The sequence below is a fragment of the Amblyraja radiata genome, chromosome 29 (genome assembly GCF_010909765.2).
Source record: "Amblyraja radiata isolate CabotCenter1 chromosome 29, sAmbRad1.1.pri, whole genome shotgun sequence".
NCBI lineage: Eukaryota > Metazoa > Chordata > Chondrichthyes > Rajiformes > Rajidae > Amblyraja > Amblyraja radiata.
The window spans coordinates 34,576,917-34,604,895 of record NC_045984.1 but is presented as its reverse complement, the minus strand read 5'-3'; the positions used below and the strand labels follow the sequence as shown (position 1 = coordinate 34,604,895).

The window sequence follows — 27,979 nt, the reverse complement described above, 5'->3', positions numbered from 1 at the left end:
CTGTGGCCCCTGGTTCTGGAGTCCCCCAACATCGGTAACATGTTTCCTGCCTCTAGCGTGACCAGCAATGCACACGTTACTTAGGTTGCAGCACAATTGAACAGGGAAGATATAAGACTTTTGCCTTCCATCACAGTGAGGAGGTGTTTGGAGATTCACTGTGATGGATGTTTGTGTGGAATTGTGTTAATTGTGTGTTTTTTTTTGTTATGACTGCAGGAACGTAATTACGTTTGAACTTATGTTTAAATGACAATAAACGGCATTCTGATTCTGAATTGTCTTGTGAAGCGTTGCTATTGCCTCAGCTTCGGGGACTGGGTTCAATCTGACTTCTGGTGGTTTGTGTGGATTTTGCACATTCGCTCCATGACTGCACCAGTGTTCTCCAGATGTTCCAATTTCCTCCCGTAGATATGTTGAAAGGTTAATTGGCCATGTACCCAACTGGTATAAGTTAACGGTAAAGAGGATCAAAGGAAGTGGGTGGGCTTGTATTGGAGAACAATTTGTGGGTAGTTTACCAAGGAAGGTGGGAGTGGTATACAACAAATGAATGAGACGTGTAGATCGCCATCTTGGTCGGCATGGGCAAGTTGGGCCGAAGGGGCTGTTTCATTCTGTGTGACTCAATTGCTTGGAGTTACAAGAAACTGCAGATGCTGAAATCTTAACAACAAAGTGCAGGGGGAACTCTTGGACAGGCAGCATCTGTGGAGTGAATGGACAGATGTTTTGGATGGGATAAAAATGGTAGATAGGTAGGAGTGAGCAAAGCCTGGGAAGTGATACTGCTGAAGAGTTGTGATTGGCAGATAGGTGGAGTAAATGGCTACAGGTAAAGAGGTGTCAGTGAAGAGGAAAAAAGAGATGTGACATTTCTCCAGCCATCCAAGTCACTGCTACTTTCCCCTCCATCTCCCATTCCTGAGTCTCACGTTTCTTTTATCCTGCTTTTTCGCATCCACATCCTTCCCTCTGGGTTTACATTTCATTCCCCCGTTCCTTATCTGAAACCCTTTTGCCTGCATCTGGCCGCAAGAAAACATACCAACACCTCTACTCCCTCAGGAAGTTAAGGAAATTTAATGTCTCCATTGACTTACCAATTACACCAAATGCACAATAGAAAAAATCCTGATGCTTCTCAGCTCGGTTTGGCTCCCGATCTGCCTGAGAATGCAAGCAATTGCAGAGAATAGTGAACACAGAAACCAACCTATTCTGACATTTTGGACGATTTTGCTACTTCCTGTAAAACTACTTACCGTTTAAATTAGAATCGTGAACACTCATCTGTGTGTTTCATCATCAGCCTGCTGCATATTACTTTTCCTTCAATGATCGGTTGAGATTTAAAACATCTCACTGGGATGCAATTCTTCCTTTTGTACTTGATGGTAGCCCTTACCGGGCACACTGTGCTATTGTTCGCATGGGAAAGATAATTCGTAAATCAGAGGTACTGCTTTGTAACATGCTACTTGAGGATATTTTTTCATGTCTATCCCCCTCCTCCATCTTTGAGTCTTTTCAACTCACATTCCTGCTTTTTTGTTGTAGGTTATGGTGTGTGTCATTCAAACTTCTTTTCACAAAGTATACTGTAGATTCTGTGCTTGCTTCTGTAATTAAGACAATCCAATGTCATCCTAAATATTTGAAGTATATTGTTAAACTACCAGATATTAAACAATTCTATAATAACATTGAGATTAGGGTCTGAAGAAGGGTCTCGACCCAAAATGTCACCCATTTATTGTCTCCAGAGATACTGACTGCTGAATGACTCCAGCATTCTTTGTCTCTTCTTTCTATAATAACATTGGTTGTCTTGAAATACTCCCCTACAGTATATTGATTCTTACTTATTATTACGCTGCTTAAACATTGCATTTTAGTCTGATAAAGACTGAATGTTCTTGCATTATCAAATGATTTTGTCTTGCCAATGGCTAATTGAATTTAATCAAGGTTGCCAAATTCACCTCTTTAGGCCTTAATTGGGATTAATCCTTAATCAATACTTTTTGTCACTGTTGTAAGATTTCAGCATTTTTTGTAAATGCTTTTTCCATCAAATGGAGAATTTACCCCTCTGTTAAGCATTTAATTCAACTTGGTTGATGCAACCGCCTACTCATATTTTCACTGCTACCCTGAATAAACAAAATATAGATGTTCATTTTTTTGTGAAAAAATTGAACCTGAAATCCAACATTTTAATCCTGTGTATTTTAAATTAAATTCAAAATACTGAGTTGCTATGGTTGGGTTGTGCACTTTGGCAATATTTAAATGACATTGAATCAACATTTCAGCTCCTACGATTTTCAGGTTTTACTTTAAGTAACTTTTTCTTTCCTTTGTAGTAATGGAGGAATGCAAATTGACAGCAGCGAATTCAGCAAAGAAACTAGTCCAAGGTAACTTAATTATTACACTACACTTGCATTTCCTGAAGTTCATGTAATAAATTATAAAGTGGTCTTTTGAGCTTTGTTACAGTCCTTTAGAAATCGGTAATGACCACGGTTGTTTAATCCGGTAGAACATTTGATTCATTTTCTGAAATCTCCTTTGAAGTTTATTTCATAACTTTTATTCCTCTCCTTACACCTGGTGTTATTATCCATCATCTGTTGGTATGAAAACCTCTGGCACCTTTACAGTGATCCTGAAGTTGTTTGTCTTAGTTCCGCGCTGCTGATATTGGCGGTATTGCTATTTGTTATCACTGCAGACAATGCCTAATGAGCATTAGGTGGATACAGGTGAGCAGAGGAATAGATATAAAATGTGACATAAGGATAGATGATGTGCAAATGGTGAAGCCAGAGAAAGGATTAGAGGTGGAAGGGAGGAAATGAATATGAGTCTGTGGAGCACAGGGAAGGTGGAAGGGTAGTTTTGCGGGTTAGTTACCTAAAATTGGAGAATTCAGTGTTCATACTGTTTGGGTGTAAGCTACCCAAGCAGAATATGAGGTGTTGTTCCTCCAGTTTGCGTGTGGCCTCACTCTGGCAATGGAGGAGGCCCAGAACAGAAATGTCAGTTTGGGAATGGGGAGAGGAGTTCAAATGGTTAGCAAACAGGAGATCCAGTAGTCCTTGGCACACCCTGCACAAGTGTTTGGTGAAGCAGTTGGCAAGTCGAGGCTTGACCTTGCTGATGTAAAGGAGGCCACATCGGGAACACCAAATACATTCGATGAAGTTAGAAGGGGAGCATGTGAACCTCTGTCTTACCTGGAAGGACTGCTGGGATTGCTGGATAGATGTGTGTGAGGGTGGAGGTATAGAGATCGGTGTTGCATCTCCGGTTGCAGGGGAAAGTACCTGGGGAGGAATGGTCTGGGTGCAAAGTGAACCAAGGATTGCAGAGGGAGCAGTCTCTGCAGAAAGTGGTAAAGGGTGGGAATGGGTAGAGTGGGGGCGCCGTCGACTATGGCTGCCCAGCCTGCAGCTGTCCTTTCACCCTTTTTTATTTCTAGTATGTTAAAAAGTTTTGTTTTGGAGGTCTAAGCTTTTTTATGTGGGGGGGAGGGGGAAACTGTTTTTCTGTCCCTACCTGGTTGGAGATGCGTCTTTTCTTCGAGCCGCATCTTCGCCCCCCTATTCGCGGCCTACCAACAGGACTGGAGCGGCTTTTCCTGCCAGGACCGGCCAGAACATCAGCTTCAGTGGCAGCACAGCGCTGAAGTACCATCGCGGAGCGGGCGATGCCTTACCCGGGTCGCCGTCTGGTAAGCTCCGGAGTGCTGAGACCGCCGACTAACATCGTGGAGCTGTGAGGGTCTACGGAGCTTCCAGTTGCAACGGCACTGACTTTGAACACCGCGGAGCCTGGGATCTCTCGCCGAGATCGCCAGTGTCGGAGCTCTGACCAGCGCAGCCTGTGGAGTTCGGGAGCCGCGGTCTCCGGGGAGGAAGCGGCTGTTCCAGATACTCCAAGCCGCTGAAGAGTGTCCTCCTGACCGCGAGCTCCATCATCCAGCGAGAGGGCCTGTAACATCGGACCGCCATTGCGGTGACTGCGGAGGCCTCAAAAAGGTCCCGACCACGGGGTGAACATAGAGGGAGAGGACTGACTTTGCTGCCTTCCCTCACAGTGGGAACCATTGTGGGGGGATGCTTTTATGTTTAATGTCAAGTTCTTTAATTTTGTGGGTTTTTTAAAAAATTGGTGTTTTGCAAATGGCAACTCAAATTTCACTGCACCAGAAATGGTGTATGTGACAATAATTGTCCTTTGTAATATTCCTCCCTCCATCGCTCCCCTACCCTGTGCCCCACTTGGATACGCACCCATTTCTCCCTTTTTACCTGCTGAATGTGGATGAGGGGTGCTGAATGTGGATGATCAGCCATGATCACAGTGAATGGCGGATCTGGCTCGAAGGGCCGAAATGCATACTCCTGCACCTATTGTCTATTTGATCCTTCCCTGAGCTTCACAATTTGTACATGTTGTACCCTTATCTCACACCTTTTGTATTTTGATCTCTGGCCTTCATCGAACCATCAGCGAATTGACCATGAGACCACATCTGGAGTATTGTGTACAGTTTTGGTCTCCTAAATTGAGGAAGGACATCCTTGTGATTGAGGCAGTGCAGCGTAGGTTCATTGAATATTGAATATTTATTACATGTCATTTGAACCTCAGTGAGGCTCAAACAAAACTTAATTTCCACAGCCATACAAACAGAGACAATTCCTACAAGACACACACACAATTCAATTTACACAAACATCCATCACAGTGAATCTCCTCCTCACAGTGATGGAAGGCAAATTCTTTCTCTCCCCTGCACCAGTTTTCTCCCGATGTTGAAGCCCCAGGCGGGCGATGGTAAGTTCCACGGCCATTTTAGGCCGCGCCGGGCGATGTACGGCCCCGCTCCAGGCCCAAAAGTCACAAGTTGGAGCCCCCGGCAGGCGTTCGAATGTCCCGCGGCCATTAAAGCCACGACGGGCGATGTACGGCCCTGCTTCTCGTTCCAACCCTGCGACACAGGATGGAGAAGTCGCGTTGCGGGAGCTCCGGAAAGCGGTCTGCTACCCGGACCCGCGAGATCCCGATGTCACAGTCCACCGGACCTGCAGCTGGAGCTTCCGAGCTCCGGGGTCGGGCTGCAGCAGCGAGCCACCACCGCTCCCCAAGCTCCGAGGCCGGCCAGCCGCACGATGATGAGTCCGCAGGCTCCGGGACTGGAGTCCCCAGGTCGTTCCGGCTGGAGGCCGCTCCACGGTGCCAGGCCCCAATGACAACGGAGACCCGACAGGGAAAATGTCGGGTCTCCCGTGCAGGGAAGAGATTTTTTTAAGTTTACCCCCCGCCTGCCACATACACACAGTTAAAAACACTATTAAAAAACTACATTTAACTAGACAAAAAATTTAAAAAAAGACAGACAGGCTGAAGGTGCCGCTGCAACAGTGTCGCGCCGCCACGCCCAACATGTTCACGAGATTGATCCCTGGGATGGCGGGACTGCCATATGAGGAAAGATTGAAAAGACTATGCTTGTATTCACTGGAGTTTAGAAGGATGAGGGGGAAATCTTATAGAAACATATAACATTGTAAAGGACTGGACAAACTAGATGCAGGAAAAATATTCCCAATGTTGGGCGAGTCCAGAACCAGGGGCCACAATCTTAGAATAAAGGGGAGGTCATTTAAGACTGAGGTGAGAAAAAACTTTTTCACCCAGAGAGTTGTGAATTTATGGAATTCCCTGCCACAGAGGGCAGTGGAGGCCAAGTCACTGGATGGATTTAAGAGAGAGTTAGATAGAGCTCTAGGGGGCTAGTGGAGTCAAGGGATATGGGGCGAAGGCAGGCACGGGTTATTGATAGGGGACGATCAGCCATGATCACAATGAATGGCTATGCTGGCTCGAAGGGCCGAATGGCCTCCTCCTGCACCTATTTTCTATGAATTGAAACCATGCCCCCAATAATTTACCTGTATGTCACTATCACAGGCTTCGCCCTGCCCCTCCTCTCTTCCAGCTTTTTCCTCCCTCCACCACCACAATCAGTCTGTCCTCGAAGAGTGCTGACCTGAAAGGTCACCTATCCACGTTTTCCAGAGGTGCTGCCTGACAAACTGAGTTACTGTCCTTTTTTGTAAAGCCGCATCTGCAGTTCCTTGTATTTAAAGTGTAACAGGAAATGTTTACAAAGATGGCTCACCAACTCTGTGTGCTAGCTCTTTGTATTAGTTTATATAACAATCATTTAGGAGTGTGATCTATTCTTTATTTGCTTTCTATAGTCATAAATCAGAGAACTCTTATAACGGAGATTATTCATCCTGTGGTGCCCTCGCTGGTACAAAAAAGATGCTATCAAGCTTTATTTCCCCAACCCCACTACACTAGCTCTGCCTTGGATCGGCCTTTACGTTGTTAATTAGCTTGCTACGTGACACTATAAAAACCTTGCTGAAATCCTTTCGTCAAACCTCTTTGTTACCATCTCAGAAAATTCTAATGAGGCTCAGTCAGGCACAATCTTAAGGAATCATCAATAGACAAAAGGTGCAGAAGTAGGGCATTCGGCCCTTCGAGCCAGCACTGCCATTCAATGTGATCATGGCTGATCATCCCCAACCAGTACCCCGTTCCTGCCTTCTCCCCATATCCCCTGATTCCGCTGTCTTTAAGAGTCCTATCCAGCTCTCCCTTGAAAGCATCCAGAGAACTGCCATCTGAGGCAGAGAATTACACACTCACAACTGTGTGGAAAAAGTGTTTCCTCATCTCCATTCTAAATGGCTTACCCCTTATTCTTAAACATTGGCCCCTGGTTCAGGACCCCCAACATCGGGAACATGTAACCCTTGATAATCTTATATGTTTCAATAAGATTCCCTCTCATCCTTCTAAACTCCAGAGTTTACCAGCCCAGTCGTTCCATTCTCTCAGCATATGACAGTTCCGCCATCCCGGGAATTAACCGTCTAAACCTACGCTGCACTCCCTCAATAGCAAGAATGTCCACCCTCAAATTAGGGGACCAAAACTGCACACAATACGCCAGGCGTGGTCTCACTAGGGCCCTCTACAACTGCAGAAGGACCTCTTTGCTCCTATACTCAACTCCTCTTGTTATGAAGGCCAACATGCTGTTCGCTTTCTTCACTGCCTGCTGTACCTGCATGCTTACTTTCATTGACTGATGTATAAGGACCCCCAGATCCCGTTGTACTTCCCCTTTTCCCAACTTGACATCATTTCGATAATAATCTGCCTTCCTGTTTTTGCTACCAAAGTGGATAACTTCACATTTATCCACATTAAACTGCATCTGCCCACTCACCCAACCTGTCCCAAGTCATCCTGCATTCTCATAGCATCCTCCTCACAGTTCACACTGCCACCCAGCTTTGTGTCATCGGCAAATTTGCTAAAGTTAATTTGAATCCATTCATCTAAATCATTGATGTATATTGTAAATAGCTGCGGTCACAGCACCGAGCCTTGCAGTACCCCACTAGTCACTGCCTGCCATTGGAGGGGAGGACGGGAGAGAGAGAATGGAGGAGAGAGAGGGGGGGAAGGGAAGGGGGGGGAGGTGAAGGGGGTTTAGGGGAGAGGAAGGGGGAGAGAGAAAGACAGAGGGGGAGGGAGAGAGAGAGAGAGAGGCACACAGAGAGGGGGATAGAGAGAGAGAGGGGAGGGGAGGGGGGGTCGCAAGGTTTATTTCAAAGCTCGCTTGCTTGCTCGTAATATTTTTTCAAAGGAGTTTGGTTTGGAGCTGTGAGTGAGCGGTGGCTGTGAACGGTCACCTCCGGATCTGCAGAAAGCTCGATCCTTTAGCCGCTATGGGACCTTTGGTTATTTCGGCGCAATTTGAACAACGGGGAGGGGGGGGGGGGGGGGGGGGTTGGAGCGGGCGGGCGAGCGTGGGGACACCAAGGCACACAGTGAAGACTCTGGAGTTCGGGGGGAGGAGCGCGTGTCGTCACACACACTAAGCACCCGCCCCGACAAACAGATGAGAGTGTCTGCTTGAATGGAGAGCGCGTGCCCGCCCCACGAACAGTCACACGCACACACACACGGTTTCTCCCCTGAAGCAGGTCGGTCGGGCACAGTTGCCAGAAGCTGAAAAACTACGGCTGCGGTTCTGGCAACAGCCGGCGTTCTGCTCTGTCTGGGAGGATAGGGGAGAGAGTTGGAGGGGGGGTTTGGAGCGGGCGGGAGTCGAGCTGCGGGAGGCGTGGCGCGAGCGTACTTGGCATGGTGCGGGCATCGGTGGGGGGTGGAGGAACGCCGGGCTGCCAAATGTAGAGAGAGAGAGAGAAGCGGCTTCTGACTTTGTAAACCTACAGCTGGAATGAGCGCGCAAGGCTTCACGAGCTGCGCCAACAGTGATTATAAGTCGATGCCCAGAGATGTGTAGAACAAAAAATCTACAGCGGAACGGAGCTGTAGAATGTTTGTTCTGCAGAAGTTTCTCGATCTCTGCGCCTTTAATCCACAGCGGCGGGGGGACGGGGCCTGGATTGGTCGGCATGTGGGATTGTGACATCAGCAGCTCGTGTCCCGTTTAAATTTTAGATTTGAAAATGAGTGAGTGGGGGGGGGGAGGAATTTATTATAAAATGTGTACATAACAATGTCCAAATGTAATGAGGAGTGGATTAGCAAATGTAAAAGTGAAATCGCTAGCGAAATGGGAAAAAATCAGGGGATCTCAGCAGGTGGTTTTGGTCGACCAAGGAATCAATGGCCAAAAACAAAACACACGCACGCGCGCACACACACACACACACACTGTTGATCTGATTGGAAAATTATCACCAATGCGTCCACGATTTCTAGAGCCACTTCCTTAAGTACCCTGGGATGCATACCATCAGGCCCTGGGGATTTATCAGCCTTCAATCCCATCACTCTACCCAACGCCATTTCCTGCCTAATGTGCATTTCCTTCAGTTCCTGTCACCCAGATTAGTTATCTTCTGATGCTTTTTAAACATTACTCAATCCTCTTGCTTCCTGCTCATCTTTGCTACGTTGTACCCTCTCTTTTATTTTTATACTCTTCCTGACGTCCCTTGTCAGTCACGGTCCCCTTGGAATCTTTTTTCCTCTTTGGAATGAACTGATCCTGCACCTTCTGTATTATTCCCAGAAATACCTGCCATTGTTGTTCCACTGTCATCCCTGCTAAGGTATCCTTCCAGTCAACTTTTGCCAGCTCCTCCCTCATGGCCCCATAGTCCCCTTTATTCATCTGTAACACTGACACCTCCGCTCTACCCTTCTCCCTCTCCAATTGTAGATTAAACCTGACCATATTATGGTCACTACCTCCTAATGGCTCCTTAACCTCAAGTTCCTTTGTCAAATCCGGTTCATTACATAACACTAAATCCAGAATTGCCTTCTCCCTGGTAGGCTCCAATACAAGCTGCTTTAAGAATCCATCACGGAGGCACTACACAAACTCCCTTTCTTGGTGTCCAGTACCAACCTGATTTTCCCAGTCTACCATTGCACGTTGAAATCTCCCATAACAACCCTAGCATTACCTTTACTACATGCCAATTTTAGCTCCTGATTCAACTTGCATCCTATATCCAGGCTGCTGTTTGGGGGCATGTAGCTAAGTCCCATTAGGGTCTTTTTACCCTTACAATTCCCTAGTTCTATCCATACTGACTCCACATCTCCTGTTTCAATGTATACCCTTGGATATTCAGTTCCTAGCCCTATCCCTCTTGCAGCCATGTCTCTGTAATTCCCACCACATACTTGGCAATTTCTAACTGAGCCTCAAGCTCGTCCACTTTATTTCTTATTTTTTGCGCATTCATATACAACACATTGACCTCCGTATTCACCTCCCCCCTAGCACCGCTCGCAATTGGCCCTGACCTTGCTCTTTTATCCTGTGGGAAATTAGAGAGCCATATCTGTAATTCCCACAACATCATACTTGCCAATTTCTAACTGAGCCTCAAGCTTGTCCACTTTATTTCTTATACCTTTCTTATCCTTTCTTATCAACAAGGATTTAATATTTTTAATTTCTAAATGAAGATGAGTCTGTCATAGTGTCTTCCATCATGGAAGCAGGCCCTTCGGCCCAACTTGTACATATCGGCCTTCATGTCCCATCTGTCTACATTTGGCCCAGATCCCTCTAAATCTATCATATCCATGTACCTGTCTAAATGTTCCTTAACTGTTGCGGTAGTGCCTGCCTCGACTACCTCCTCTGGCGTCACCCTCTGTGTGAAAAAAGTTACTCCTATTAAACCTTTCCCCCCTCACCTTAAACCTATGTTTCCTAGTTCTTGGGCAAGAGATAGTGGAATCAAGAACTATTCCTCTCATGATTTATCTACCTTCATCAGATCACCCCTCAATCTCTTACACTCCAAGGAATAGAGTCTTAGCCTCCTCATCCTCTCCCTGTAGCTCAGGCCCTCGTGTCCTGGCAACATCCTCATAAATATTCTCTGAACTCTTTCCAGCTTGACAACATTGTTGCTTTAACATGGTGCCCAAAACTGAACACAATACTCCCAATGTGGCCTCACCAACGTCTTGTGCCAAAAGCCTTTTTGATCACCCTATCTACCTGTGATGCCACTTTCAATGAACTATGTACCTGTAATACAAAATCCCTCTGTTCTATAACACTCCCCGGAGCCCTACCGTTCACTGTGTAGGTTCTGCCCTTGTTGGTGCTCCCAATATGCAACACCTTTCAATTCTCTATTAAATTCCATCAGCCATTCCTCAGCCCACCTGCCCAACTGATCAAGATCCTGCTGCTATTTTTGACAACCATCTTCACTATCTACAATAGTACCCACTTTTGTGTCATCTGCAAACTTGCTCGCCATGCCATATACGTTCTCATTCAAATCATAGATATGGATGACAAACGGCAATGGGTCCAGCAACGAACCCTGAGGTACACCACTAGTCACAGGCCTCCAGTCCGAAAAGAAACGTTTCACGTTCACATAGAAACATAGAAAATAGGTGCAGGAGTAGGCCATTTGGCCCTTCGAGCCTGCACCGCCATTCAATATGATCATGGCTGATCATCCAACTCAGTATCCTGTACCTGCCTTTTCTCCATACCGCATGATCCCTTTAGCCACAAGGGCCACATCTAACTCCCTCTTAAATATAGCCAATGAACTGCCCTATGACCCTCTGCTTCCTTCCATTAAGCCAATTTCCTATCCTTTTGGCTATCTCTCCTTGAATCCCATGGGATCAAATCTTCCAGAGCAGCTGAAATCGATTAGTACACCATCAAGCAGCACTGCCATCATCGACCTTTTTGGTCACATCCTCACAAAACTCAATCGGATATGTGAGCTTAACATCTCCCGTGTACAAAACCATGGTGACTATGTCTAATCTGCCCTTGTCCATCTAAGTGCATGTAGATCCCATCCCTCCAAATACTCTAGTAATTTTCCACCCACAGATGTTAAGCCTATTCTCTGCAGCCGCTTTTGAATAGAGGTGCAACGTTTGCCCCTCTCCAGTCTTACACCTCGCCTGTATTTAATGACGACGCATAAATCTCAGCGCGTGCTCCTGCAAGTTACTCTCTAATTTCCCACAATATCCTCGGATATATCTGATTAAGCCCGTGAGATTTGTCTTATCTTCATAAACGTCACGACCATCAGCACATCTGTGATCGTAATACTGACTGCTCTTGAGACTAAGACACTTCCAGTGACTCCCTCAAGATCCCCTGTCCTGTCTTTCTCCATGGTAAAAACAGAGGAGAAATATTTGTTGAGGACCGTGCCCATCTCCTGATGGGTCCTACTCTCTCTCTGCTGTCTTTTTCCCTTTATGTGCTTATAAAATCTCATGGGATTATCCTTAATGCTATCTGGCAGAGTTATCTTCTGTCCCCTTTTTTGCCCTTCTAATTTACTGTTTTAGCAGGCTCCTTAGTTCATAAGATCATAAGTGATAGGAGCAGCATGAGGCCATCGAGTCTTCTCCGTCATTCAATCATGGCTGATCTATCTCTCCCTGCTAACCCCATTTTCCTGGCTTCTCCCCATAACCTCTGCGAGCCATACTAATCAAGAATCAATCTCTGCCTTAAATATATCCACTGACATGGCCTCGACAGCCTACTGTGACAAATAATTCTACAGATTCACCACCCTCTGACTAAAGAAATTCCTCCTCATCCCCTTCTGAAAAGAACGTCCTTTAATTCTGAGGCTATGACCTCTAGTCCTGGACTCTCCCACTTGTGGACACATCCTCACCAAATCCAAGCTTTTCACTATTCTGTACGTTTCAATGAGGTCCCCTCTCAATCTTCTAAACTCCAGCGAGTACAGGCCCAGTGCTGTCAAACGCTCATCATATGTTAACCTACTCATTCCTGGGGTCATTCTTGTAAACCTCCTCTGGACCCTCTTCAGAATCAGCACATCCTTCCTCAGATATGGTGCCTAGAGTTGCTCACAATATTCCAAATGCGGCCTGACCAGTGCCTTATAGAGCTACAGCGTTATATCCCTGTTTTTGTATACAAGCCCTCTCGAAATAAATGCTAGCATTGCGTTTGCTTTCTTTATTACCGATTCGACTTGCAGATTAACCTTCTGGGAATCCTGCACGAGCACTCCAAAGTCCCTTTGCACTGTCGATGTCTAGATTCTTTCCCCATTTAAAAAATAATCTACGCCTTTATTCCTATTACCAAAATGCAAGACTCCACACTTTCCTCCACAATATTCCATCTGCCACTTCTCTGCCCACTCTCCCAACCTATCCAACTCCTTCTGCAGAGTCACTTGGCCACAAAGCCTTCAATCCCCTCATCCAAATCATTAATATACACCATGCCCTGCGGAACTCTGCCAGTCACTGGCAGCCAACCAGAAAAAGCCCCCTTTATTGCCACTCTTTGCCTCCTGCCATCCAGCCAACCCGATATCCATATATCTGCCCTTTGATACCATGGACTCTCATCTTCCTCAGCAGCCTCCTGTGTGGCACCTTATCAAAGGCTTTCTAAAAATCTATGTAAATAACATCTAATGACTGCTTTGTCCTGCTATTTATTTCTTCAAAGAATTCCAGCAAATTTGTCAGGCAAGAGCTCCCCCTCACAAAGCCATGCTGACCGGCCTATTTTATCTTGAACTTATAAGTACTCCATAACCTCATCCTTTGTAATAAATTTTACTAACCACCGAAGCCAGAGTAACCGGCCTATAGTTCCCTCTATTCTGCTTTGCTCCCTTCTTGTGCAGCGGGGTAATATTGGCAATTTTCCAATCATCTGGAACCACTCCTGACTAGTAGTTCTTGAAATATCACTATCAATGCCTCCACAATCACAAAGCCACCTTTTTCAGAACCCTAGGGTGCAGGAATCTGCTCCAGGTTACTTATCCACCTTCCGCCCTTTCCCAAGGACCTTCTCACTAGTAATAGCCACGCCACAAACTTCCACCCCGACTCTCGTGAATTTCAGACACGTTGGTAGTGTCTTCCACTGTGAAGACTGATGCAACAAAGTTATTCAACTACTCTGCCATTTCTTTATTCCCATTATCACTTCTGCATTATTTTCCAGTGGTCCACTCTTGCCTCTTTCTTGCTCTTTATATAACTGCAGCAACTCTTGCTATACTCTTATATTATTATCTAGCTTACCTTCATATTTTATCTCTTCTCCCCGTATTGCCTTTTGAGTTTGAGAACAACCTTCTGTTGTTCTTTAAAAGCTTCCCAGTCCTCTGGCTTCCCACTGATCTTTGCAATGTTATATGCCTTCTCTTAGTTTTATACTGTCTTTGATTTTTCTTGCCAGCCACGGTCGCCTTTCTCCCCGTTGAATCTTTCTTCCTCTTTGAAATGAAAAGATCCTGCATCTTCCGAACTCCGAAGGTCCCGAAACTCTTCCAGGGATGCATGATTATTTTTCTATCGGACAACCTACTCCAATCTACTGTATGTACGAGTACCTGTCTCATACCCTCAAAGTTGGCCATACCCCAATTTACCATTTTAACTTGTGGGTCCGCTTGGTCCCTATCCATAATTATCTTAAACACAATAGAACAGTGGTCGCTGGTTCCAAAAGGTTCATCCACAAACATATCATCCACTTGCCCCTCCCTATTTCCCAAGACTAGATCAAGCGTTACCCTCTCCCATGTAGGGTCCTCAACATATTGCCGAAGGAAACTTTCCTGAACACGTTTTACAAATTCCACCCCATCTAAAATTCCGCACAATGACATTCCCAGTCAATGTGTGGAAATTTAAAATCCCCCACTACGACAACCTTATTTAGACCTACTACTGCCTGCAATTTTCTGGCACATTTGCTGTTCTAATTCCCGTGGACTATTTGAGGGCCTGTAGTACACCCCCAACAAGGTGATCACCCCATCTTGTTCCTCAGCTCCACGCATATAGCCTCACCAGACGAACTGCCCATAATGTCACCCCAGACCACTGCCGTGACAGCCTCCTTAACCAATAACGCAAACTCCCCTCCTCTTGTATCCTCACCTCTGTCTCTCCTAAGGCACCTGTACCCTGGAACATTGAGCATTGAGGGTATTGGTCCCCTATCAAATTTGATTTCAACAAATTGCCCAACTCTGAAGTTGAGTAACGTGACCTACAATTCTTCAGTTTATCCATTCGGCCCTTAAATAAAAATACATTAATGTTAGCAATCCTCCGGCACTTTCTGGAGTATGAACGAACAATTGTGTCCCAAGTGTGGTCACAAGGGACTGCAGATGCTGGTTGAGTAACTCAGCAGGTCAGGCAGTATCTCTGGCAATCGTAGGTAGGTGCCGTTTCAGAGGTCTGAAGAAGGGTCCTGGCACAAAACGCTCCCTATCTACATTCTCCAGAGATGCTGCCTGACTGGCTGAGTTACTATTTTCTTTTGTTTCCCAAGGTTGACCGACAAAATCAAACTCTGGTAGGAATTACTAACTTCCTGAAGGGAATGAAAATTAGAATTGGAAAGGAAACTAGAATTTGTTTGTAATGTTAGAAATTGCTCCTTATTTCTTAATCTTAATGCTTGTAATTTTTTGTTCCAGCTCGATTACCTTTCAAACGTCTCAATCCTGTACCAAAGCCTGAAAATGACGAGACTGATGATGCCAAGCGGATAAAAATATCTGCCAATTCACCTGTGCAACTAACTTCGGACACACTGAATGCCTCTGGCGAGGATGTTGAGAATGACTGCAAAATTAACTTGGATGGCCAAACTGGAAATCTAGCGACTTTGGATAGCGGTCTCATTCCCTCCACACTTGTAAATGGGAAAGGACCACTTGATAATTTCTTGAATTTCATTCGGAAGAGTAAATCCGTGCCCAAGGTGCACAACAGTGAACTTCATTCCACTATTGACTTGACATGTGATTCCAGCAGCGAAGTCTTGGACAGTGCAGACACCACAAATATAAAAATGGTGGTTTCTAAATGTCCAAGTATGAAAACAAAAGTTGATTGTGAAAAAGCATGTAACCCATTGAGACCTAGCTTAACAACAACAGTTAATTCTGCTGAACCTATGAGTTATGGAAATTCAGCAACTGGGGAGACCAGCAGTGAGACAAAGGCCAAGGAAAGGCACAAATCTGAAAGTGACAGCCCTATTTCTCTCCGCTTTCTCCGAAGAGTTCCAGTAGTGGTATTAAAAGATATAATGGCTGATAAATCATGCTGGGATGTGAACCTGACAAATGGGATAGTTCGAGCTGAAGGACCACAGTCATTTGCTAACAGAAGTGTCAGCTCCTTATCAAGTTCCTTTTCATCTGTTGAAAGCTCGCCAGAAGCAAGAACTTCAAAGGATAAGAAAAGTCCAGTATCTACATTAACAACTTCAGTCACCAAGGTTGATAATATTATCTCTGCATATTTTGGATAGAGAGAAAAGTACCTATTTCAATGAGAAATAATTTATGTGATGTATAACATATGTTAAAATAATTACTGTCTCTAGAAAAAAGGGTGAGCAAGGAGATCTCCCACTGACCTGTGAATTTCAAAATTTTTCCAGATGTCCCGCTCCCACCTCTACAGTTTCCCTTTCCCCATTTTTCTTCCCCCCCCCCGCCCCACCCCTTCAATCAGTCTGAAGATGGGTCTCGACCGGAAATGTCGCCTATTCCTTTTCTCCAGAGATGCAGTCTGACCCGCTGATTTACTTCAGCTTTTTGTGTCTATCTCCAGAGATGCTGCCTGATTTGCTGAGTTACTCCTGATTAGAGAAACTCTGCAATGTTGTCTGTCTGAACGCATGTGTCAGCTGGTGTGGCCATGCCCACATTTTGAGATTAATATTTGTGAATGGCTTGGGCATTGGAAAAAGATGAAAGCTTCTATGCGAAAAAGTGAGCATGTGATAGAACTTGCCCTCAATTTTCATGAAGATTTATCTTCCCAATCCCCCCACTACCCCCTGTTAACCTTTTTGTCATTTGTCAAGCGTTGTCATGTTTTGTCCAAAATTACAGTATTTTCCAACAACAGTTAATTCTGTTGTTCTGGGAGGGTTGGTAAATTTTGAGATTATGTAAATTTTAAAATCAAGGTGTTTCCTAGGTAGAAAGCACTGTGGGTTAATAGGTGACTCAGTGAAGAAGGAAATGGGCAGCAAAGTATTGGCAACATTGGCCACTCTATGACTGCAACATTTCTATACTGAGGCCCTTTAACTTTGAACTCGGTATAAGTCTTGAAAGCTATAACCCGCTTAATTACAGTTTAGTATTTAAATTGGAAGGCTAGATTCTATTCTTTGAGACTGGATTTGTCGTAACATTGTAAAAAGCTGAAAACAGAAGTCGGTGCTCTTAAGATTTGGATGCTCAGAATTGTATTTGTGGACCACACAAAGGTGTTTTGCAAAGCAGTGAACCAGTCGAATTTGATTTCTCTTATCTAGAGGAGAGTGCATCGTGTGCACCAAAAGCAATAAACCAAAGTAAAAATACAACCGGTGAATTGCTATTTATGTCCCTGTTCAGTGGGAATGGATGGAAGTCCCCAGGTACTTTCTCCTGCAACCTCAGGACATGCAACATCTGTCCCTAAACCTCCTCCCTCGACTCCGTCCAAGGACCCCGACAGTCCATTCAGGTGAGGCAGAGGTTCACTTGCACATCCTCCAACCTCATCTGTATCCGCTGTTCCAGCTGTGGACTACTATATATCGGCAAGACCAAGCGCAGGCTCAGCAATCGTTTCGCTGAACACCTCCACTCAGTCTGACTCGGCCTAGTCGATCTCCAGGTTGCTAAACATTTTAACTCCCCCTCGCATTCCCATCCTGACCTTTCTGTCCTGGGCCACCTCCACTGTCAGAGTGAGGCCCAATGCAAATTGGAGGAACTGCACCTCATATTTCGCTTGGGCAGCTTACAACGCAGTCGTATGAATATTAATTCCTCTAACTTCAAGTGACCCTAGCTTTCCCCCTCTCTCCATCCATCCCCCCCACCCTGTCCTTCTGATTAATTTTACTGATCGTATGTCTCCTTGTCACTTCCCCTCAGCTGACAATGAACCATTCTACATGTCTTTATCAAGGTCTGTTTGATCTGTCGTTTTCACACTATACCAAGGTTCAAGATTTGTTTATTATCACCCGTCCATATCTCTAGATACCCTCTCCCCTGAGTCTCAGTCGGAAGAAGGGTCTCGGCCCGAAAAGTTACCCATTCCCTTTCCAGAATTGCTGCCTGCCGGGCTGAGTTACACAGGCATTTTGTGTCTATCTTCGGTGTATAACCAGCATTTGCAGTTCCTTCCTTCATGTGGATTATGGCAAATGAGTAAACCCGGAAATCAGAAGGAACACTTTTTGGTAAGAATGGAAGGGAGAATGTTGGTGGTGCCACATTAAAGGTGGAGTAAAATTCGGAGCATGATCCAATAAACATGGCAACTCGTAGGATGGAAAGGAGGATCTTCACTTCTACCCACGCAAGTATAGGGAGATGGTATGAGCTAATGTGCAGAAAATCAGAGATCCATTTGAGAAGCTTTTTTCGTTTAGGTTAATGTATTGTCATGTACTGAGGTACAGTAAGAAGCTTTTTTGTTGCATGCTAACCAGACAGCGGAAAGACTGCATGATTACAATTGAGCTGTTCCTAATGTACAGAAGAATGATAAGGGTAATAACGTTCAGTGCAAGGTGCAGTCCAAAAAGTCTGATTAAAGGTAGTCTGAGGGTCTCCAATGAGGAAGATAGTAGCTCTGGACGGCACACAAGATGTTGATAGGATGGTTCAGCTAGAAAGATAGTGTCCCCAAATCTGGAGGTATGCATTTGGATATGGAGAGAGAAGAAGAGGGAGTGACTGGCATGTGAATCAATAGAAAATAGGTGCAGGAGTAGGTCATTCGGCCCTTCGAGCCAGCACCGCCATTCAATGTGATCATGGCTGATCATCCCCAATCAGTACCCCGTTCCTGCCTTCTCCCCATATCCCCTGACTCCGCTATTTTTAAGAGCCCTATCTAGCTCTCTCTTGAAAGCATCCAGAGAACCTGCCTCCACCGCCCTGTGAGGCAGAGAATTCCACAGACTCACCACTCTCTGTGAGAAAAAGTGTTTCCTCGTCTCCGTTCTAAAAGGCTTACTCCTTATTCTTAAACTGTGGCCCCTGGTTCTGGACTCCCCCAACATCGGGAACATGTTTCCTGCCTCTAACGTGTCCGAGCCCTTAACAATCTTATATGTTTCAATGAGATATCCTCTCATCCTTCTAAACTCCAGAGTGTACAAGCCCAGCTGCTCTATTCTCTCAGCATATGACAGTCCCGTCATCCCGGGAATTAACCTTGTAAACCTACGCTGCACTCTCAATAGCAAGAATGCCCTTCCTCAAATTAGGGGACCAAAACTGCACACAATACTCCAGGTGTGGTCTCACTAGGGCTCTGTACAACTGCAGAAGGGCCTCTTTGCTCCTATATTCGGTTCCTCCTGTTATAAACGCCAACATGCCATTCGCTTTCTTCACTACCTCCTGTACCTGCATGCTTACTTTCATAGACTGATGTATAAGGACCCCCAGATCCCGTTGTACTTCCCCTTTTCCCAACTTGACGCCATTTAGATAGTAATCTGCCTTCCTGTTTTTGCTACCAAAGTAGATAACCTCACATTTATCCGCATTAAACTTCACCTGCCATGCATCTGCCCACTCCCCCAATCTGTCCAAGTCACCCTGCATTCTCATAGCATCCTCCTCACAGTTCACACTGCCACCCAGCTTTGTGTCATCTGCAAATTTGCTAATGTTACTTTGAATCCCTTCATCAAAATCATTGATGTCTATTGTAAATAGCTGCAGTCCCAGCACCGAGCCTTGTGGCACCCCACTAATCACTGCCTGCCATTCTGAAAGGAACCCGTTAATCCCTACTCTTTGTTTCCTGTCTGCCAACCACTTCTCTATCCATGTCAGCACTCTACCCCCAATACCATGTGCCCTAATTTTGCCCAATAATCTCCTGTGTGGGACCTTATCAAATGCTTTTTGAAAGTCCAGGTACACTACATCCACTGGCTCTCCCTTGTCCATTTTCCTAGTTACATCTTCAAAAAATTCCAAAAGATTAATCAAGCATGATTTCCCCTTCGTAAATCCATGCTGACTCGGACCAATCCTGTTACTGCTATCCAAATATTCGGCTATCATCTTTTATAATTGACTCCAGCATCTCCCCCACCACCGATGTCAGGCTAACTGGTCTATAATTCCCTGTTTTCTCTCTCCTGCCTTTCTTAAAAAGTGGGATAACATTAGCTACCCTCCAATCCACAGGAACTGATCCTGAGTCTATAGAACATTGGAAAATTATCACCAATGCATCCACAATTTCTAGTGCCACTTCCTTAAGTACCATGGGATGCAGAACATCAGGCCCTGGGGATTTATCAGCCTTTAGTCCCATCAGTCTATCCAAACCATATCCTGCCTAATGTGGATTTCCTTCAGTTCTTCCGTCACCCCAGATCCTCTGGCCACTACTATATCAGGAAGATTGTTTGTGTTCTCAGTGAAGACAGATCCAAAGTACCTGTTCAACTTATCTGCCATTTCCTTGTTCCCCATAATAAATTCACCTTTTTTGGTCTTCAAGGGTCCAACTTTGGTCTTAACTAATTTTTTCCTCGTCACATACCTAAAGAAGCTTTTACTATCCTGCTTTATGTTCTTGGCTAGCTTACCTTCGTACCTCATCTTTTCTCCCTCTATTGTCTGATGTTCGTTAAACATTACCCAATCCTCTTGCTTCCCGCTCATCTTTGCTACGTTGTACTTCTTCGCTTTAATTTTTATACTGGCCCTGACGTCCCTTGGTCCCCTTGGATCCTTCTTCCTCCTCGGAATGAACTGATCTTGCACCTTCTCTATTATTCCTAGAAACACCTGCCATTTTTGTTCCACTGTCATCCCTGCTAGTGTATCTTTCGAGTCAACTTTGGCCAGCTCCTCCCTCATGGCCCCATAGTCCCCTTTATTCAACTGCAACACTGACACCTCCGATCCACTCTTCTCCCTCTCCAATTTTAGATTAAACCTGACCATATTATGGTCACTACCTCCTAATGGCTCCTTAACCTCAAGTTCCTTTATCAAATCTGGTTCATTACTTAACACTAAATCCAGAATTGCCTTCTCCCTGGTAGGCTCCAATACAAGCTGTTCAAAGAATCCATCACGAAGGCACTCTACAAATTCCCTTTCTTGGGGTCCAGTACCAACCTGATTTTCCCAGTCTACCTGCATGTTGAAATCTCCCATAACAACCACAGCATTACTTTCACTACATGCCAATTTTAACTCCTGATTCAACTTGCCCCTATGTCCAGGCTACTGTTTGGGGGCCTGTAGATTAGTCCCATTAGGGTCTTTTTACCCTTACAATTCCTTGGTTCTATCCATACTGACTCCACATCTCCCGTTTCAATGTCACCCCTTGCAAGGGACTGAATTTCATTCCTCACCAAAAGGGCAACCCCACCCCCTCTGCCCACTGTCTGCCTTTTCGATAGGAGGTATACCCTTGAATATTCAGTTCCCAGCCCTGGAGTCAATGGAAGTGAGTTTGGTTTGTGTAATGGTCTGTGCTTCGTCCACAATTTCCAATCCATGCTATGATGCATCTCGATAAAATGCTTTCCGAGGCACATCTGTAGTGTTGGGGACATGCCAAACTTGCAACTTTCAATTGCAATGGATGATATTTCGTAGTTAAAATAAATATTTTGCCAACAGAGATCTGAAAATGTTATCCAGATGGCTCTGATGGGGCCTCAGATGTTGAGAACATTGAGTCTGTGCGAGAAACTCTTAAATGGGGTGTTCGCAATTATTTTTTAAAAATGCAATGGCTTGAAAATGGCAACATAAGTTTTAAGGAAATAGTAGAAACTGTACACACTAAAAATAAAGGTATCATAAGTGATAAGAGTAGAATTAGGCCATTCGCCCCATCAAGTCTACACCGTCACTCAATCATGGCTGATCTATCTCTCCCTCTTAACCCCATTTTTCTGCCTTCTCCTCATAACCTCTGACAACCGTACAAATCAAGATTCTATCTATCTCTGCCTTAAATGTGTCCACTGACTACCTCCACAACCTTCTGTGGCAAAAGAATTCCACAGATTCACCACCCTCTGACTAAAGAAATGTCTCCTAAAAGAACATCCTTGCCTTTAATTCTGAGATTATGACCTAGTCCTAGACTCTCCCACTAGTGGATACATCCTCTCCACATCCACTCTATCCAAGCTGTTCACTATTCTGTATGTTTCAATGAGGTCCGCACTCATTCTTCTAAATTCCAGCAAATATAGACACAGTGCGTCAACCGCTCATCATAGGTTAACCGACCCATTCCTGGGATCATTCTTGTAAACTCCAGGGCCAGCACATACTTCCTCAGATACGGTGCCCAAAATTGCGCACAATATTCCAAATGCGGCCTGACCTCTCAGTTTTGCATTGCATTATGGAAAATACGAGCTTTTATAACTAAACTAGACTAAGTGGGACCTGTTGGGTCCCAGCATCACACGGGAGGGCTGGTCCCCCAATGCAATATTCCACCTCTCCACCAATTCCAATATTGGTGGCCAGTGGGGCGGCTTTCTGGAGCGCTAGTATGGGTGTTGTGGGCTGAAGGCACTGGTTTCCAGAGGGCTAGTATGGACATTGTGGGCATATTGGATTCTTGGGCTGGCGGCTCAGTCACTCAAGCCTGTTGTGCTGGCAGCTCACTCACAGCTGGTGGGCTGGCAGTTAACTCACAGTTATTCCTTGAAATTCCATTTCAAGCAGGGTGCAAGGCCACCAAATTCAAGTGCAGTTTCATACCATTTCAAGCAGGGTGCAATGCCACTAAAGACAGCAAACTGTGACCTCTCACTCCTCCATCTTGCAGAGACTGAGCCACGCCCACACTTCTGGGTTTTATAGTTTGCATAGCATTTCCAAACCAAAGGCAACACAGCTTTAGCATTTCCAAGCTATATTTTCACATTAAGGGCACTGACAGGTCAATAAAACCACTCACAGTTTAGTAGACATGTGTTCAGTGTTAGTCAAAACAGCTCAGATTGAGAGATGTGACCCTCTCGCTCCCCCATCTTGCAGAGACTGACTGAGGCACTCAACACTTCCGGGTTTTATAGTTCCTCCGGAAGGGGCATAGCCTTCAGGAGAGAGAATCTCAACGTTTTTTTAAACACTAATAACTCTTATTTTTCATCGATGGGAAAAATCCTCTTGTCCTGCGCAGCGGAGGGGGACTTTGAGTAAGATGGCCAAAAATCACAGCCGTAAGTGGCAGTGTTTTTTCTAAAATCAATATACAGAACAACAGGAAGTGGTCAAGATCAGACTTTTAGTAATATAGATATCATTTTGCTTGTTACTTTCTTAGTCCATTTAGGTTATTATGAGAAGTAGAGCCACAGCAATATTTCTGAAGATCATGCCATATCCAACTGCTTTTATTTTAATTATTCATAACTTTCTAGATTGCTCTTTACAGAGTTATGCAATTCAAATGACAGATTCTGCAATTGGTTAAATACAATGTGCCTACTGTTACTGTTGCTGCCTTGTTTGCTAATGAATTTTCATCTTTGACTTGGACATTCTTTTAACTAACTAGAATTTACTCCTGCTTCCTGCTGCTAAATTATTTCAATCTGCCTACTTTTTATCTTCAGGTTTCTAAATAGACTTTGAATAGGGTGCAGTTGCTGGTACTGAGATGAACAACTGTACTCTATTCAGCCAGTAACCATACGAATTTAGTGTCTTCCCGTTTGGTAAAACATAATTAAATCATGTTCTACCTCAACTATTCTCTTGATTTTTAATTGATGCAGTATGCCGTATTAACTAGCCGAACGGACAGAACATTCCATCGCTGGTCTGTGTTAGATTAATTGATGTTGTTTGAGAATAAAGGAGAGTTCAATAGTTTTTCATGGACTGCTGAATTGGAGAAGGGGAAAGGTGTTGAACTGGTCCTGAAATTATCTAACAATACCTGTTGTTTTAATACGTTCAATGCAAATACGATAGGCCCTATTTGTGCGCTCTCCCACAATAAACTGCTGACCTTTGCGGCAAATCACACATGGGAATAGCATTGCACAGAGTTTTCTGAATTTTATTGTTACCTGCTTGTTCTTCAGTGCAATCTCCTAAAATATTCTGTGTAGGAAAGAACTGCAAATGCTGTTTTAAATCTAAACATAGAAACATAGAAAATAGGTGCAGGAGTAGGCCATTCAGCCCTTCGAGCCTGCACCGCCATTCAACATGATCATGGCTGATCATCCACAAGATAGACACAAAATGCTGGAGTTACTCAGCGAGACAGGCAGCATCTCTGGAGAGAAGGAATGGGTGACGTTTCGGGTCGAGGCCCAATCCCCCTCCCATTCCCACACTGGCCCTTCTGTCCTGGCAACCCTCCATTGTCAGAGTGAGGCCCAGTGCAAATTGGAGGAACAGCACCTCATATTTCACTTGGGTAGCTTACAACCGCAGTGGTATGAACAATGACTTCTCTAACGTCAAGTAGTCCTTTCTTTCCCTCTCTCTTCATCACCTCCCTCTTCCCAGTTCTCCGACCAGTCTTACTGTCTCCGACTACATTTTATCTCTGTACCCTGACATCAGTCTGAAGAACGGTCTTGACCTGAAATGTCACCCATTCCTATAATATTTAGTTGTTTGTGCATAAAAGGAAACTTGGAAAAGAGGTAATGATCAGAGAAAATGAACTTAAATGTCATCCATTGTTGAATAGGAAGGTTTTAGCATTGATACTGGAAATCAATCCGGTAGACAGATCTAAACTGAGTTTTTAAAATATCTTTCAAACTCTGATAATGTCAGTGTTTTGAAAGATGTTGTACTGCAGTGCTTCTTATCAATGCCAATCTCAACAAGATACATAATGTCAATAAAAGTCTACCATCCTTTTGTAAAGCAGCCGTAGTTTCCATGGGAAGCTTCCCAAGGAAGTGTTTCTTCCCCAAAGATTACCCAAAGTTGCTTTCCTTTTCATATTTAAATATCTGCTTGGCCTCTACATGTTACCTTTTTTGTCTTATTTAGAGCTCTGATAATTGCACAACTTTCATCTCATTAATATTTTTTAAACGTGCATTGCATTTGGTGGTTGCTAAAATAACTAATATCTTTCCTTACATTTTAATGCAATGGGTCTTTTGCAAAGACCAGACATGGCCTAAATGTTACTCTACTGCTGCAATCACCCCGCAGCCTCTGGATAACCATAAAATCCAGAACCACTATTTATTTTTATTTTTTTGCAACAAGTTAAGAATATAATTGAACTGGATTCTTATCTAGATTCATGAAGGTAATAGGAAATATTGAAAGCTCCTAACATCTTTACCCCTTTTAAAGTTATATTCTGGGGTATCATGTAGCAAATGTTTCATTATTCTGAATTGTGTTTTGGAAGGAGCAATTGTGTTGTGATTATGGTTAATTTGGTATTATGGTAAACTTATTGAAAGGGTAGTATCTAGTCAATGGTCATTTTAGCATAGTCATGAAAGCTGTAAGGAACTATGTGATGTGATTGGCAAAATAGTAATTATCGGATATAGATTTGAATCCAGCTTTAACTACTTGGCAATTGCCATTGGCATGCCATGATGTAATGATGTGGATGCATTATTCTGATCCTTGGCATGCATGGTTGTCACATTCTGGCAATGATGCCAATCCAAACATATTTTGCACCAGCACGATCATAACGTTTCTGCAAATGCATCTTCAAACTAGTTTGGAAAAGATGTTCAGATACATATCTTCAAAAGCTTTCCATGTTTCATAATGAATTGGGTAAATAATCCATATTTTAAATTCATAGTAAGAGCATTAAAATGCCCTGCCTTAAAATCCTAGAAACCTTTGTCGTACCCACAAAAAAAACACCTAGATTTCTTGGTTTAAAGACTTGTTTCTGGGTCTGTGGTTGCATAATTCCAAATGAATGCTCCCACTAACTGCTATTTTATGTCAATTTGTGGTTGAATAGCAATTGGCCATTGATTCTATGTAATGTAGCAGAGTGAAATTCTGTAACAATGTGTTATCGTTTGTGTGTAAATAACTCGTCTTATTGGTTCATGACCATAACCTTTTAAAAATGCCTAAGAGAATCTACTGATCTAACTTGAATCTGCTATTGGATTTTGTAAAAGTTAACTTTGGTAGCCCGAGTTTAAGTACTGCAATTGTTATAAACCCTTAAGAAACTTAGTTCTACGTATTTGTAATTAGTATGAAGATTTTTAAGTTTAACGATGACTAGTTGCATATCTTATCAATTAATTTGATTTTACAGCCTATTGTAATCCATAATCAGTTTTGAGTTGAATGGTATTTAAAAAAGATGGAATACATGCTGCAAGAAGCAAATTAATTGTGCCAATTTGTTTCTATTTAATAATGTACATAGCCATTTTATTTCTATGCTCTATTTATGAAGGTTATTATGATTTGCAGATCTCCCAGACTCTTAATGTGCCAGGCAAGAAGTCTCCACTGCAACAGGTATTTTGATTTATTAACAAAGTTGGTATTGAATTAATATTTGGTGAGAAGCTATTTAAGAAACAGGCAACAATTTGTAGAAATAGGTGAACATAAATCAACTTACATGAACATAACTTGTGGAGTACCTCAAGGGTCTGTGTTAGGTCCAAAGCTTTTCATATTATACATTAACGACATATGCAGAGTATCAAATATACTGAAATTGATTATATTTGCCGATGATACAAATATCTTTTGTTCCGGTGACAATTCGAAGCAGCTTTTGGAGGTCATCACATCAGAATTGAATAAATTAAAACAGTGGTTTGATAAGCAAAACAAAGATTATGCTATTTGGAAAACATAAAACAAACCCTCAAGTACAATTAAAAATAGATAACATAAGTATAGAAAGAGTATATGAAAATAAATTTCTTGGTGTGATCTTAGACCACAAAATCTGCTGGAAACAACATATAAACCATGTCAAAGCAAAACTGGCAAAGTCTATAGCAATATTGGGAAAATCAAGACACATTCTGGATTACAAATCTTTACATACTCTGTATAATACACTCATATTGCCATATCTGAGTTATTGTGTGGAGATATGGGGTAACACCTACAAAACCAACCTACAGCCGTTATGCACATTACCAAAAAGAGCAATAAGAATTATCAATAATATGATTACCAAGATTATTCAATTTATACACGCAGGCTTATACTGAAAATAAACTACCAGAAACCCTAGCAGAAGCAACAATAACACTTATACCAAAAAAAGATAAAGATTTAGATGAACCGGGTTCTTATAGAGCTATTTCACTACTAAATACGGATCAGAAAATTTTAGCAAAGATTCTAGCTAAGAAGGCTAAATAATTATATTAACAATTTAATAAATACGGATCAAACGGGATTTATACCCAAAAGACAATCATTTAATAATTTGAGAAGGCTTTTCAATATAATGTACTCTCATAATGAGGACAATGAAGATATTTCAGTTGTCACGCTGGATGCAGAGAAGGCATTTGATCAAGTAGAATGGCAGTATTTATACAAGGTACTCCAAAAATTCAATATGGGAGAGAATTTTATTAGATGGGTTGAACTACTTTACGATAGACCTACGGCAAGAATACTAACTAACAATACGCTATCTCCAAAATTTTACTTATCAAGGGGTAATAGGCAAGGGTGTGCCTTATTACCATTGCTATTTGCCCTTATGATAGAACCGTTGGCCGAAAGGATTAGAAATCACCCGAATATTCACGGATATAACACTAAGGACTCAAAGAATAAAATTTCACTATATGCTGATGATATCCTTTTATATATTACTAATACACAAACGAGTATACCCACCTTATTAACACTAATTGAGGAATTCGGCTCTTTTTCAGGATATAGAATAAATTGGAATAAAAGCGAGATTATGTCTTTAAAACCACAGGATTCGAGACACTTACTAAAATTCCCCTTCAAAATTGCAACAGAAAAATTCAAGTATCTGGGTATTCAAATTACGAGAAGACACAAATCATTATTTAGTGCCAATTTTATACCACTATTAAATAAACTGAATGATATGATTAAATTTTGGAAAACGCTTCCGCTCTCATTGATAGGTAGAATTAACGCTATAAAAATGACTTTCTTACCACAATTAATATATTTGTTTCAAGCGATCCCAATATATATTCCAAAATATTTTTTCAAAAAACTAGATTCCTCTATCACTAATTTTATATGGGATTACAGAACACATAGAATTCAACGAAAGCATTTGTGCAAATCTAAAGAAGTTGGGGGTTTATCATTACCTAACTTTATGT

The 27,979-nt window shown here is 43.3% G+C and overlaps 1 protein-coding gene across 4 annotated transcripts in view; it reads left to right on the top strand.

The window, feature by feature from the left end:
* The window catches only part of chaf1a (chromatin assembly factor 1 subunit A), a 77,033-nt gene that overhangs the window by 2,638 nt on the left and 46,416 nt on the right, over window positions 1-27,979 (top strand). For 3 of the 4 annotated variants that reach the window (XM_033047285.1, XM_033047283.1, XM_033047287.1), the window contains exons 2-4: window positions 2,373-2,426; window positions 15,099-15,907; window positions 26,106-26,153. In XM_033047285.1, the coding sequence (XP_032903176.1) occupies window positions 2,373-2,426; window positions 15,099-15,907; window positions 26,106-26,153 (911 nt within the window). The remainder of the gene's footprint in view (window positions 1-2,372; window positions 2,427-15,098; window positions 15,908-26,105; window positions 26,154-27,979) is intronic. The other variant, XM_033047286.1, reaches the window with a different exon arrangement.